We start from the raw sequence: 14,359 nt of genomic DNA, 5'->3' as shown, positions 1-14,359 counted from the left end.
AACATGCTCATGTTCATGTCAGAAAGAGTAAGAAACAGATACTGGTGGCAAAAGAACAAAATGTTATGACATTCCTGTCATATGTAATGATAAATCTACATCATGAACTTATGAAAATGTGATAATGTGACATTTGTTAAAATAAAATTTACCTTTAGCACAACAGCAGCATAGAATGGCTCAGATTTCAGATTGGCAGGAATGTCATAGGCTTTGCCAAGGTCTATTCCTGAAACAGATGTAGTCAGTTTGAAGCCTCAGAGCCCTAGTGTAATAAATGTAGCACAAAGTAGTGCCAGGAAAAAGACAGCATCTACTCATTATTCCTCTCACCATTTTTGCCTTTTTGTAAGTGTAATCAATGTCACATTAACAGCAGTAGGCACTTTTCTTGGTAAATATTTTTTACTTGCTATATTTCCAAAATTTTTTTTGCTTCATCATAATAGCTGTCTAAACAGTACAAGTTTCATGAAATTAACTACAGAACACTTACCATTTTTGAACCAGAAGATTTCTCCTTTGTCCAGATCTAAATAACATCCAATAGTGTCATTCATTCCAAAGGGCTGCAAGTAAATGCATTAGTAAAGTAATTGCTAAATAAACCATTTTAATTACATAAAAATAGCAAACACTTTTATACCCTTTTATACTTGCATATTGTATGTGGTCTCATATTATTATTGCATAAATATGTAAAATTCATTTCTGAGCATTTTTAAAATGCCAATATTTTGCCTATATTGTCTAAATCTTAACCTGCCTGTCTTAAAAATATAAAACCCCTTTAGTAATCCTTTTCAGGAAATTGTTCTCTACTGAGAGTAGCATTAACACATCACTTTACATAAATCATCTACACAGACTATTAAAGAACATAAAATGTCTACAACCAATTCTAGTTCCCCATTTGAAATCATTTATGTTGTCACTTTTAGTCTCTCTCACAAGTATGTGTATTAAAAATCTGTATGCATACTGCCACTAAAAATATGAAAACAAAGACTATGCTTGTGACATCAATTAAAAGGTATAAAATCATGTGCCTGTCCTATCAATGAGCTGAAGTGCAGATGGATAAATGAGTGCAGATAATGAGTGATTCTAGCTCAAGGAAGTGGGCGAAGTTATCAGCTAGAATTGCAGTTTGTTGATCAGGAACTTGTCATACATTGTCTTTATTATCGTTCTGTATCCTCCCAGTCACCCTTCCTGCTTTTATAATGTTCTTGATCAATATGTCTTGCTTTGAAATGTTCCTGCCCCTGTCATGATGCTGCACATAACTGAAGTGTAAAATATCTGAAGAAGTTCTAAGCGCACATTAAAAAACTTCAGTTTTCAAGACAGTCCCCAGAGAAATTAACCAGCCATTGAAGATTATGCTAGTTGGTCTGAACTCTTTCCTTTTTTTCATATGTATACATCGTACTTTGCAGACAACATTCAAGCAGATGATTCGGTACTTTATTCTAGACTTAATTATAAAGAGTGTTCGAAATTGTTTTTTTTAATTGTCACTGATCATCAGACAGAAATCTCTCCAACAACATTCCAAGAATGTGACCAGTTCTGACAACTTACCTCACCATAGGTGTCAAACTGTTTGTTCCAAGATTTTTTGCCAGTTCCTCCAAAACCAAAGCCAAATTTGTCTGTACCAAGATCAAGTCGTGCCTGGTCAGTCGACCAGCCCACACGGCAGAGACCTTCATCTGTCACTGTTCCTTCGAAGTACCATTTACCTTTCAAAAAAGTATTTAAAAATTTCAAATTGTTTTGTAAAGCACCACTATCTATACAGTACACACTATGACATCCAATTCTTGACATCCAATTCTTCGTTTTTTCTTATTTCTATGGAACATTTCAGATATGGGATATCCACAGCATACAGGAAAGAGTGTCTGATGCAAGGTCATGCTTTGCTTAGCTTTACAACACAATCCTATAATCATGTTACACCTAGGGTAGATATAAACAATTATTGCATACACTGAAATGAACTTTATAAAAAAAAAAAAAGGACAAAACCCTGAGAACTACATGTGATTTCTCCCTCAGGCAGCTCACCTCCTCCTACTACAGCCTTGTTGGATCGAGTGCCATGCCAATTTTGGGAATCACGAGCCTGACAGAGTGTCCCCTCTGGATCAATTGCTGTAGAAAACACACACATACAAACTCTCTTTATTATTTAAATTAACAAATTAGCAACTAACAAATAATCTGTCAACCTTTATCTATCTCTTTTACATAATTTCCTATATTTTTTGCTTGGTATTAAAGTAAACCATTGTTGCAGAAACCCATTACCATATTCAAAGGTCATTATGTATCTCAAAATATTATAGCATAAAAATACAGATAAATAAACCTAGGGACAAGTGATATAACACTTGGAGAAAAAGCACAAAGCTGTCACACAATCTTTCAGAAAAATTTTTCCCCTAAGAACCAAATGACTAAGACTTTTACAGACCAAGGGCATCACCACGGTCATGTGCATTCATCTTCCATTTGTGACTGCCTGCAATAATTCCACCATCAATTTTTAATGGAAATGCACTCTTTTACATGAATCAAGTTTCATGAAAAATTTCTAAAATATTTCAATAAAACAAAGCAAGTACATTTCCCATTAAGAATATAACTTTTGCACAACAGTTATTTGAATAAACAAACTAGACTTTTCGAATAATAGCTGAAAAATCATCTTCTGATAAAAATGTTTATGATGACGCGAATTGAATGACTTTGTAGCCTTAATTTAAATCTACTCATTTTATAACTTTTTTAAAGGCAAATTAAATAAAAACTAATCACCAGTTTGTCCAGTTCGCTTTCCTCCTCCTCCTCCTTTGCCTTCACGCTGATCAAGAAGAGTCTCATACACAATTTGCAGAATGGGCAGACAGAAAGCCTGCAGAAAACCAGAAAGCAATTGCATCTATCACATAAATCTTATTTACAATAATTACAAGCTAGTCAAAATCTTTGTTTGCCACTCATTATTTCCTTAACCTAATCCCTACCATTAAATGACCCCTTAATCAAACATACTGTATAAAAAAACATCTTCACATTTTACATCTTCTCAGCTCATTATCAAAATCCTTAAACTATAGGCATATTCTTCTAAAATCCCCAAACTACAGGCATATTCTAAAATCCATGTTATACCTCCAAGAACATTAGCCATGCTTCAATCTAGACATATTCGAGTCCAAACCATACAAAACATTTTACTATGAAACATGCAAAATAATCTCCACTACAATTAAGTCCTTATTACTGTAAGATCCTTTAAGCAAACCCAGGTCATGTTCTTTTACTACTTCATAACGCTAATTAATATGTCATACTATGTTCAGTTAAACAACACTAGTGTGGATCCACCAATGCCATAAAGGATATGATGTCTCTGAAGAAGTTTGGAGTGGTCAGCAGTATCAAATGCAACATGCAGATCAAATAATAAGCCATTTATTTCAAATAAGTATTTTTAAAACATTAAAAAGAAAACTTACACCTGTTTTTCCACTGCCTGTTTCTGCTGCCTGCAATTATATAAATCAACTTATTCTTCAAAAATAGTTTTAAATATTTTATTAATACATTACAGATTCCACACACACATATATATAGTGAGAGACACACACACACCCCTATTTTGTAAGGATAAACACATAAAAAAAATGAATATGGAGGTCACTGCTGTGTATTTAAAAAAAAAGGTTTTACTGAAGTGAAATAAAAAGAGACAAATAATTTTACAAGACTCTTACCATTAGGACATCCCCACCACCAAGAATCATAGGGATAGCTTCAGCTTGCACATCAGTTGGTAAGCTATGCATGAAAAAAGTATTCACATTTTATTGTATTTTGCTATGATAATTAGACTTTCAAAAGACAAATGTATTAAATCTGTTATCTACATATACATAAAAAATTTATTTGTTGATTGAATTTTCATCATAATGATATACTGCTTTTTTAATCTGAGAAAAGCACCCATGGAAATTTCATATCCTGCCTGAGATTTACCATGCCATATCAAGATTAGCTTCTCTCTAATAAAATATTTCTTTATGCTTGATGCCTCCTCTAAACTGCTAAAATTGTGAATGCTAATATTTCCTCACTTCCAATCCATCTCCTCCACAGCCTGTGCAATTTCAGGCATCACTCCCATTTCTGGAAACAAAAATAATTGCATCTGTTTTACATTTCTTCTTTCTATGATTGGGAAAGGCACTATTGTCAGTTTAGAGAAGAAAGCTGCCATTTTAAGAGTTAATCAGGCCTGTGACTGGATAACTCACTGTGTCCACTAGCAGCAGTGAGCACTGTATTTATCATGCAAGTCATATATTCTTCCTCTCACTCCTCAGCTATTCATCTTCATTCATTCCTGTACTTCATTCATATTTGCCAGTGTCATTCATTTACTAATTCTTGTTGACAGTCTGTTTGTAGTCTTTTGTGTACAAGAACATTAAGCTCACCCCCACTAATTGCTCTACAAATTACTATTAATTATTATTATTAAGACGTTGGATAGACAAAGATGATAACATTTTTAAATGCCCATCCAAAATGGATTAACATTATTATGAGCTAAACAAAATTCCAAAATCTGAGTTAATATTTAGTTTGCATTGTGCAAGTCTTCTATGATCGACATTTTTACTTATGAGTATTTTAAATGCTAACATTACAACAGAGAAAGAAGATTTGAAATCCAGATGTCAAATAGTCTGCACACTAAAAACCTTTATTGTTATTATTTGATATGTTTAACGCTAATCTAGAAGTTGTGGTATTTAATATCCTTATCGTCAGTATATCTAGATGTTTATTTATCATCGTTTAAAATAATTATAATATATACATTCGTTATATTTATATTAGACATTTAGGATTTATTTTTATAGTGATTTTAAGTAAACAACTTTAACTCATTTAACATATGGTGATGGTAACTGTAATTTTAAAATATATTTTACTGACAAGTTTATAAATGTCACGATAAGCTTTGGAACAGAATTGTTACTTCATTTGCAAGTGACAACATAAAGCAGACGTGATCACAACGTTTATGCTGATGTAGCACCACACGTGTCTAATCCCAAAATCGTCTTTCCAGCTAACATTTACTGCTAAACAAATCTTCCTAGAAAGTAATATAGAAAAGCAAATATTTGGCGCTAATGATCTGTACATATCTCATATGTACCTTCGAAAGCAGTCATGGTGTTTGTAATGCTGCCAGAACCAGACGACAAAATTCCCAAACAACTTCGGCGCGCAAATGGTTCGAGATCAATCGAGTAGAATTGAGACTATTTGAGAATTCTGATTTATGAAGTTACGATTCAAGACAGAATTCCATGTCCCTCTCTCTGAAATGACAATAATCCAAAAAATATTATAGTAATTCTTTTTTTTATATAAAAGTATCGTTTATGAAAATCCGATATTATAGTGTTTTTCTGCACAACGGTCATTTTTTCGAATTCAAAACAGCTTTGGGTTACTAAAAGTTAGGGCTGGGCGTCGGGGTCTTTCTCCTGTTACTCAACACTTTTAAGAAACAAAACTCACTGAAAAATCACTCAACCGGTTTTCGCAATCACAAGAAGTTATTATTATTCAAAATAGGATAAACTTTATAATCATATTAATCACAGTCCAGGTTTCCAAGTCAGTGCGCCAAGAAAAAGAACTATAGCTGCGTCTTCTTTGATTAATGCCTTTGTTTTGTAGTAGTGTTTTCCCCCTTCCTTTAAATCGAAAGATAGATGTAATTTTTTGCTCATTCTGTTACCATCGTAAATAAAGATTTGTCATCTCTCTCTCTCGGCTCCTCTTATCTTTTTTGTGCTTTGTGAAGGATCACATCTCAAGCATATTGGGTCGGGGAAGGGGGCAAACAGATATTCTTGCCCCTCAGGCGCATATGGTTGCATGTGAACAGAGGTGTAAATCGGGTATGTTGGTAGGAGTGGAAAACGTGCAAACCACCGTGAAGACATATAAAGTAATTAGAAAGAGGAAAACAAATACATGTATAAGGAAGAAATATGCGTAACACCGAATCTAGACTCGTACAAGAAAACCCGAACGCGATTTATATTCATGTCTTTTAGCTTTTTATTTTAGTTCTTTGTGTAGTCTGCAAAAATGCAATAAAAATACAGAACAATATTAATTCTTGGTGCTACAGCACTGCATTATTTTTTAATATACTTTATAGTATATATAAGTACTTAAAGTACTATGAATAAATTCTTAAAACAATATTTCTTTTTACAGCTTTTTCCTCGAGATAAATGACCATTATTTGGTTCCTAGTATAAAAGAGGAGGAGGAGGAATTTGTATTTTACGCCAAGCCAGCGACTAATGCACATCAGGGCAAACCAGCCAGTCCTGTAAACAGGTGTCACATTCACAGAAAGAACAGCGTGCTCGATAGGAGATATGGACTCACGACAACCAATCCTCACAGTATTCATGATAGGCGCTAACTGGATCGCCTTCTTTGTAAAAAAAAAAAAAGTAAATGTTCGTTTTATCCTGAAAAATAACTAATCGGATGCCGTTAAATTAACGCCACAAGCCAAACGATAAGTGGGATTCATAAGACTTTATCCACTTGCAGTAAAGTAAAACCTTTAGACCAATCTTGAACCTTGACAAAAACAACCGTTACATTGATTCTTCCTGTGAAAGGGATAAACCGGTATGTTGAGCATTTCTGGGACGTGTTGGTCGATGAAAATCTTTGAAGAAGGTTGCTGTGTCTTAGGTTTCGCTGCCGTTTGAAGACAGAGAGCCAGAAGCCAGGCCAACCGAGCAGCTTGCCGTGCTACTCTCGGAGATCGAAAATTGTGGGCCGTCCTGGGAAGCCTGGGACAGCGTTCCAGGACTAAACTGTTCTACACCATGTTTCTCGATGTCGGGCCTTGAGAGAGTCTTTAGTGACGTCATACGTTCGATCTCCTCTTGAACGTGGCTCACATGGGTGAGCGCAGTGAGCTGCGATTGGCGGAGAGTTGGCGTCGGTGTCTCTCGTGATGTGTTTGCGACTTCTCCCGCAGGTTTCCCCCTCTCCAGGCTGAAGATCTCACTCAACTGTTCGTTTTCGGAGCCCGTCCCAGATAAGCAGGAGTGAAAAATGGCCTGTCTTGTTCTAAAATCCGTTTCTCTAAGGTAAAAGATGTCCCCGTCTCGACTAGCGCCGCTCGCAGCCCGGATTGATTCAACTGACTGTGGTAACTTTTCGTCAGCAGCACCGTCTCTCCGATAGTCAATATACCATGGACACTCTTCCATTCCACGAAGGTAGTGTTGCGGACTCGGAGCTCTCGCCAGATGTTGCGACTGATTCACAAATATGACGTGGTCCATGCCAGCGTGATTCCAGATCGGCCGAGGAGGCTTGTGAGTGGAGGCACCCATAAGGCTTGGGTAGTGGTGGCCAGTGTAGATCACCTGGCACATGGCGTTGATTTTGCAAACCTCTTGCCGGAAAAGATGAGACTGCCTGTGTGCGGCAGCCTCGAGACTGCGCATTTGTCTACTCCTGGCCGCACTTCCCTTCAGTCGATCAGCGTATTGCGTCAGTTTGGACGTCCACTTCAGGCGCAGCGCCACCACAAACATGCTGACGGGCAGGACAAAGATGAAGGAGCTGTACACCCACGTAGACCGTCTGGCCGCCGGCCCGTCCGGCTCGAACGAGCCCAGCAGCGCCGCCAAGCTTTGTTCTGGCGCGTCGTCCGTGACGCACTTCCGCCCGACGGATGCGTCGCCATTGCCGCTGCTGCTGCTGCTGCTGCAGACACCTCTGTAGTCGAGGCAGGCATCGCCGTCTAGAAGAAGGATGTCTTGGCCCGTGCTGTCTACGATGTTGAAGGCGCGTGCTGCACGACACGGCAAGCCTGGCGCTTCGCGGCAGCACAACTTGCACTGGTCATCTGCTAGGTCCGAGCAAAAACAGTCGTGTAAACCCGACCTGGAATGAAGGAATTAATGATGTAAAGGACAGACTAAAGTTTTCATAGTTTTTATAGTTTTCTAAAGGGACTCTCCTTCTTTACACTTAGCAGAAAAACTGTTCATTTTACCTAAATTTTGGAGGTGGAGGAGGAGGTGGTGGTGGTGGTGGTGGTTGTTGTTGTTGTGTTGTAGTTCAAGCCCTCAAAATGGGCTCAGGCCTAGTCCGTTAAAAAAAAAAAATTGTTCCTTCTCTAGTCTAAATTCCCGTTAGCACAATGGTAGAAGGCTAGGTTGTCGCAACTGAGGTGAGGACAGTAAGCTCCGACATTCGGATCTCGTTTCGGCAAAAATGATTTTCACTGTAAATACGTTCTGGTACAGGATACCGTCAAGATCGTGTTTTTCTTGACTCTCTCTCTCTCGCTCTTAACACGCGCATGCGCAAGAGACACAAAAATTGAAGCCTCGAAGTGAAGAACGCAAATTCCCGGCAGCACGCTTACCTGCGGCATGGCGAATCTTGGCACCTGCCGCCCACACAAGTGCGGACATTGCCGTGGCATGGCCATCCGTCCGGCTTGAGCGTGGGAGAGGGGCAGCGTGGCCCGCTACCGTCGCACGTCGATCTACTGTAGCAGTCACTCTCCTCCCGACACACCACCTGCTCGGCTTCCGTTATGTACCTGACCACAACGTCTAGAATGAATCGGTGTCAGCTTGCGGTGTTAAGAACCAAAGAAATGAAAGAATATGACGCTAAAGATAATGAAGCAAAAAGGCAGGTGTCCCTTAAAACTCATTCTGAGTGTGTGATTTTCCACTTGGTCTTGTACGAATATAAATGCGTCTGAAATTTATTATAAAAACTGTATCTGCAGACAATCATAATATAAGCTTATTCATAAACAGCACTTTTAAAAATAAATTATGTATAATACAGTTCTGAGCCTAACAATTAGTAAACGTACATAAGAAGCGCAAGTAAATAATAAAGACAACGACTAAAGTTCAGAAAGTGTCCAAGAAGTCATGAGAAACGAAATTCACGTTTAAAGTCTTTTGATACTATTCACGTTATTCTGATATTAGTATCTAGTTTAAAATTAAAAGTACTTGCGTAAAATGGTAACGAACACATTTATAATGCTTGATGTAGTAGAAGGGAGACACTTTGGGAAAAAAATGCGTAATCTTCTACATCAAATTGATCATTTCAGGTCTTGTTGCAATCTCTCGGTGTCATTCTTGAGCGGTCCGGTGGCGCAACGGTTAGCGCCTGTCACCAATACAGTGAAGGTTGGCTGCCCTGAGTTCATTTCTCGTCTCGGGCACGCTGATCTTTCTCTGCACGTGACATCTGTTTACAGGGCTGGCTGCTTGCCGTAATATAGCCTTAGTTGCTGACACGGCGTAAAACACCAATTCCCCCCCCCCTCGGTGTCATTCTTTGTGCGACTCATCTTTAGAGGTCAGACGCTTGTTTCCCTTTCAAGTGACAAGGCGTCGAGAATCACGAAGCCCTATATAACTCTATGTCAACAAATTTTTAAGTTTCCTACGGAAATTGCCTTTTGATGAAACGGCTCATTAAAATTAACTTATCAAAAGTGATGCCACAGCTAAATTCATAATCCATGGTTGTAATAGTTACCTGCAGGAGGCAGAGCAACAGGAGAAGATGACGGGGGAACACTGCATGCCCTCTGAGCGTCTGAAGGTACACGGACGGTCTGCGCTGGAGGGAGGGGCATCAGCTGGGGTGCAGCAAGGGTCGCTGAACTGACAGGCGCTGGCCGTCATGCCGCAATCACACTCCTCGCCCTCCTGCAACGCCATGACAACCAACTGAAATCTATTCCTAGTCCTAGCCCTGTCATGTAAGACAGCACAGCATGATGGAATCGCATAGACGGTAAAATATTTCAAGCGTAGGAGTGCTGCCGACTGTTTTTCGGGTAAATAATGGGAAGAATATTTTTTTTTAATTTCTGCATTTTTTCAGTTAGTTTTGATGTTATTTCTGTGTGTTAGAGGAGGGAGAAGACAGTGGGGCTGAAGGGTAGCGAGAAGCGGGGCTAATACGATAACAAGGGAGCGAAAAATACAAAGCAAGATAAAGCTATATCACTCATCATGACTGGCAGCGACTCGAATGGTGTTGCATCTAGGGCAGATCTTAGCCAAGGGAAGTACATGACACAATAATATCTGTCCTAATGCAAAGTAAATGACAAGAATATCTGTCGTAATGCCCACGCGTCTCAAGCCACCCTTCTAACCCTGAAGACGACGAGACTACATATATAGTCTCAACGAAACACCAACAGTCTCAGAAAGGATATGTCCGAGGGCTCATATTTATGAATCACTTTTATACAGCCTATTCCCCTACCCAAGCTGAGTAAATCGGCTAACCGAAAACAGTGAAACAAGCTCTGTATTCATGGACTCGGGTAGGCCCTACCCAAATCGTTAACTAGCCGGGGGTGTCCAATTCCGATAACTTTCTTCCTCCTAGAGTAAAAATGGCGGAGATTTTCATTGATTTAGTTCAACCAAACTGTTGTTAAATAGCGAATTAAATACCGTTTTCATTCAGTTCAGGTGGTTGCCTAACCACGTTAGGACAAAGTTATCAATGATTAAGCTGCCGATGTCAACAAATATGAGCAATGTTAAATAGTAGCGCTATTTAGCATAGCTCATATTTATCGGCAGCTTATTCATAGACAAATTTATAGTGAACTATTCACACGTACTGACGGCATAGTAATTTATTTAGTCAAAGTTTTATTGGTCCTATGTTGCGGATTTGTGCTTTACACAAACGCGAAGCAACACTGACTCTTACCTCTAGGACTCCATTGCCGCAAGACGGACCGGCATACCGGATGAGACAGGAGCCCTTTCGCACGATTACAGGATAAATCTGACGCACTGAGCAGGGTGAGAAGAGGTAGCTATTCGGATGGTACTGTGCTGGGCGGTAACGCTGCATCAGGTATGACCCAGTTTCGAGGCTTTGACTGCAGCCCGAGTCTAAGGAAAGAATTGGCTGATGTCTGGATCTGATTTCAGCTTAGTGGAGCATTATATGAATGTCACAGGCTGAATGAGCAATCCATTCACTTTGAACGACAGAATAAGAGCCAAATTCGGGGATTTACTTGCTTTGTGGTAAAAAATATTGGTCGTTTGACGAGCGCATGGAATTGCGGTCCGTCTGACCACTTGAACATTTGACGCAGGCACACACACACGTATACCGAAACTGAAATGACCAACGTTTATAACCTTCAATGAGGGTGTCACATCCTCTCCCTCTCTCACACACATACTTTTCAAACGCCGACCTTTGGTGTCGTCATCGTGGCTGCTACCGAAGCAATGGCCGAATTCATGCGCTACGGTAAGGATGGCTCGTTCCATGGAAACTGTGGTGCCATGGTTGATGAAAGTTACTATGGCGGTGTTGAAGCTGAACTCCGCTTTCTCATTTGGTAAGCGCACGCGCTGTGCACAAATGCCTCCTTTGCCTAGAATGTGAAACGTTTCAGTTCTTTAGTGAGTGCGAGCGCGTCGCTCCGTGCGTGGGTTTCTCTGTGTGTGTGTAGGAAAAGGGAGAGGGAGAGAAGATAAGACCAGTACTCACAACGCTTAATGTGTGATATTGACATCATAGTATGTGTGACACCACATCAGGGGCTGTAGTTATGAAGCGACAGTCTCTGCCCTGGGGAAACATATGGGAACTAAAGGACAAGCATTTTTTTTCGAAGTTATAAAGCGGAGTCTACACTCCACATATGTTTTATCCATGTAGCCGTAGTTATAAGGCGGATGCAAAGATGTCCTAGAGTAAAGAAACATGAAGTACTGGCCGTGGGGTCTGGACATCCCTTTATAACTTCGGAATCAAGACCGTTGTCCTTCAGTTTATCATTTGCCCTGGGGAAGGACTTACTCTCGCTTCATAACTGCGGCCCCAGGTATGTGCTATTCGCCACAACCGGATTTGTGATACTCACCCAGCCCTACCGTGGTAGACGATGCATACCAAGCTAGCCCCACCACCCCGCGCTCGAAATCGATGGCAGTGAAGGCCACGCCCAGGCACACGTCACTGAAGTCGGCCGTGGAGAAGCTCTTGAGGTACTGAAAGGCGTTGCTGTTGCTGCGCGAGTAGCTGTAAAAGGCAGTGTCCGGCGAACGAATGATAGTGATGTTCTTCACCAGGAAGCCTATGCTGTCACTCAGCCCGTCGCCGTTGAAGTCTGTGGAGCGGAAGAGCGCATCGGCCCCCATGACGATGGCCAGCATCAGGTTGACGGTCTTGGCCGGGCTGCTACCCCCGATCTCCGAGAAGAACAGATGGTCCGCCACCAGGTGCAGCGAGCAGCTAGTTGTCTGCATCGAATCCTTTAAGGTACCCCCGTTCTCGGCGGACCGCGTTTTTCTCGATCCCCACCTCCGTTCGCTTCGCCTCGTGTCCGTCTGACCATGGCTGCGCATGCGCACCTTTGCGGAAGGTGTAATGCCTTGCACGATATTACTACTGCCGTCACTGACCAAAGGTATTGTGGAGACAACAGTCTTCGATGGCGGTTCACTTCTTGCAGTATCATCGCGCTGGGAAAAGTCCCTGTCTGTGGCTGACTCACTGCTCCCAGCAGCTAAGGGGTTAATGCTTCTAGTTGCTCTGCTTCCGTTGCTCCTTTTCAGTACATGATGTATAGACGATGATCCGCTTGCTGTACCTAGTCTCTCTATCGCAACACGTTTCTCTTCCTCACTCCCTGCATTCACCGCGTCTAAAAGTGCATCACCTGTCATCTGCTTGGCGTCTTCCGAAGTCGCAGCCATCCTGCGGCTTCGGGTGGACTTAACTGTCTTTGCAATCACGCCACTTTCAGAATCTGCAGGATCATGCTGGCGTTCGGGTAACTCCTCAGTCGTCAAAAGATCACTGTCGCTCTTGGTATAGTGAGGAATCGGTGGCAAGCTGCTCTCAGCAGCCGAGGAAACCATGACGTTATCTGGATGCCTTTCGGAGGATTCTGAAGGCGTTTTCGTGTGGATCGACCCCTCTACCCAGGAGCGCCGCGTTGGCTGCCTCGACGGAGTCGTTTTTTACATGCCGGACTACTGACAGTTCTCCAGCCTAGAGGAGAGCTTAAACTCTGGCCTAATGACGGCATAAACGCCTGACACTGAATGCAGCGATCTAGCAAATGGAAGTCTGAGACTGGGGTGGTGTTGTGAGAGCACTGCAGGGAGTGGCGAGCGCCGGTATTGTGATAAATAATTTGTCCCTTCAAATAACCTGTCGTTGATCTGGCCAGTAAAAAGGACGGAGTTGTTCAAAATCCCAGCTGAGCTTCCAAACCCGTTAAAGTAGGACACGAAAAGCTCAGGAAAAAGATCTCTTATCAAACTATAGACAGACATTGTTGCTCCTCCAGCCATTTGAAATATGGCGCCCGCTGCAAAGACTGGGACACGCCGAAGGTTGATGGTAACGCTCAAGACCTCTTGCTCGAAAGTTACTGTCATGCGACGCCAGTTCATCTGGGTTTGGTTCGTACGTTCTTTGACCGCCGAAAAACAGACAGACACGTTTTTCTTTCCCAAACTTTCCGTGTCAGTGTAGGCGGTGTGTGCACACAATGTTCCGGTGGATCGTCTGCAATGCTCAAAGCGACAGTATTGGGAAGGAGAGCTGCTGACTCGCTTTTTCCATCGAAGCTCAAGAAAAACAAAAATAATGTTACCGAGCACAGTAACAATTTGCTCATCATGCTGGTGTACTCATTGTCTTGTTGTCGCTCCGGTATTTTCCTCTATTAACAAGAGAAAAAAATGGCTTCCTTGCCAGTAAATTTTAATCTTGCAGAAAGCAGATAAACGTTTAGATACATTTCGTAAAGTTTAATTTAAATGCGTCATGGACAATTTATATTTTATTTTTAAAAGTTACAGTTATTAGTTCTTTCCTAAACATGCTGAACGAGAAAATGTATCAAAGTTTCTTTATCGATTAGTTTCATGTTTTATCACGAAGTCAACAACAACAAAAAATTACAGTGACGACAGCTGGAAGGAGGTTTCAATCCACAGAAATGTCTGCAGTGAATATAAGTTACAACAATTACTTGCAGGTACATGTCTATCTAAAAATGTTTGCTCCTAATTAACTAAAAGTGTTACTCTGCTTACCACATCTGTTAGATCTATCACGTCTGTGGATCCATGTGTCACGCACAAAAATTAATTCCCTTTATCCTCCGCAAGGAGGCCGTGTTCATGAAGCGTAGGTAAGCAGTTATCGGAGGGCAAAATTGGTAATT

General features: G+C 41.0%; 2 protein-coding genes across 3 annotated transcripts in view; both read right to left on the bottom strand.

The window, feature by feature from the left end:
• Positions 1-5,333, bottom strand: part of LOC112576936 (ATP-dependent RNA helicase DDX1-like) — a 174,946-nt gene extending 169,613 nt beyond the window's left edge. The window contains exons 1-10 of the mRNA XM_025259817.1: positions 5,246-5,333; positions 4,152-4,203; positions 3,792-3,855; positions 3,534-3,563; positions 2,830-2,926; positions 2,486-2,533; positions 2,077-2,163; positions 1,588-1,748; positions 497-569; positions 153-229 (exon numbers count right to left, since the gene is read on the bottom strand). Coding sequence (XP_025115602.1) covers positions 153-229; positions 497-569; positions 1,588-1,748; positions 2,077-2,163; positions 2,486-2,533; positions 2,830-2,926; positions 3,534-3,563; positions 3,792-3,855; positions 4,152-4,203; positions 5,246-5,261 — 705 coding nt within the window. The 5' untranslated portion in view covers positions 5,262-5,333. The remainder of the gene's footprint in view (positions 1-152; positions 230-496; positions 570-1,587; positions 1,749-2,076; positions 2,164-2,485; positions 2,534-2,829; positions 2,927-3,533; positions 3,564-3,791; positions 3,856-4,151; positions 4,204-5,245) is intronic.
• A 1,225-nt stretch (positions 5,334-6,558) lies between these two features.
• LOC112577167 (disintegrin and metalloproteinase domain-containing protein 10 homolog) lies at positions 6,559-14,289 on the bottom strand. 2 transcript variants are annotated; one of them, XM_025260160.1, is made up of 7 exons: positions 14,229-14,289; positions 12,041-13,852; positions 11,351-11,548; positions 10,864-11,051; positions 9,664-9,836; positions 8,516-8,695; positions 6,559-8,028 (listed from the first exon to the last, which is right to left on the bottom strand). In XM_025260160.1, the coding sequence occupies exons 2-7, from the start codon at positions 13,038-13,040 to the stop codon at positions 6,816-6,818; spliced, it is 2,952 nt and encodes a 983-aa protein (XP_025115945.1). In that variant the 5' UTR covers positions 13,041-13,852; positions 14,229-14,289; the 3' UTR covers positions 6,559-6,815. The 2 variants fall into 2 exon arrangements, with proteins under 2 accessions (XP_025115945.1, XP_025115946.1); XM_025260161.1 differs by having other exon boundaries at positions 11,366-11,548.
• Positions 14,290-14,359: the final 70 nt, after the last annotated feature.

Source organism: Pomacea canaliculata, linkage group LG12 (genome assembly GCF_003073045.1).
Source record: "Pomacea canaliculata isolate SZHN2017 linkage group LG12, ASM307304v1, whole genome shotgun sequence".
Classification (NCBI taxonomy): domain Eukaryota; kingdom Metazoa; phylum Mollusca; class Gastropoda; order Architaenioglossa; family Ampullariidae; genus Pomacea; species Pomacea canaliculata.
This window is presented reverse-complemented; position numbering and strand designations above follow the sequence as displayed.

Excerpts from the sequence above, each read along its gene's own strand:
- LOC112577167 (XM_025260160.1), bottom strand. The coding sequence starts at position 13,040 with ATGGTTTCCTCGGCTGCTGAGAGCAGCTTGCCACCGATTCCTCACTAT. Across the intron at positions 11,549-12,040 it reads GTCTACCACGGTAGGGCTGG|GCAAAGGAGGCATTTGTGCA; the intron begins GTGAGTATCACA and ends TTCACATTCTAG. Across the intron at positions 9,837-10,863 it reads GCGGCAATGGAGTCCTAGAG|GAGGGCGAGGAGTGTGATTG; the intron begins GTAAGAGTCAGT and ends ATGGCGTTGCAG.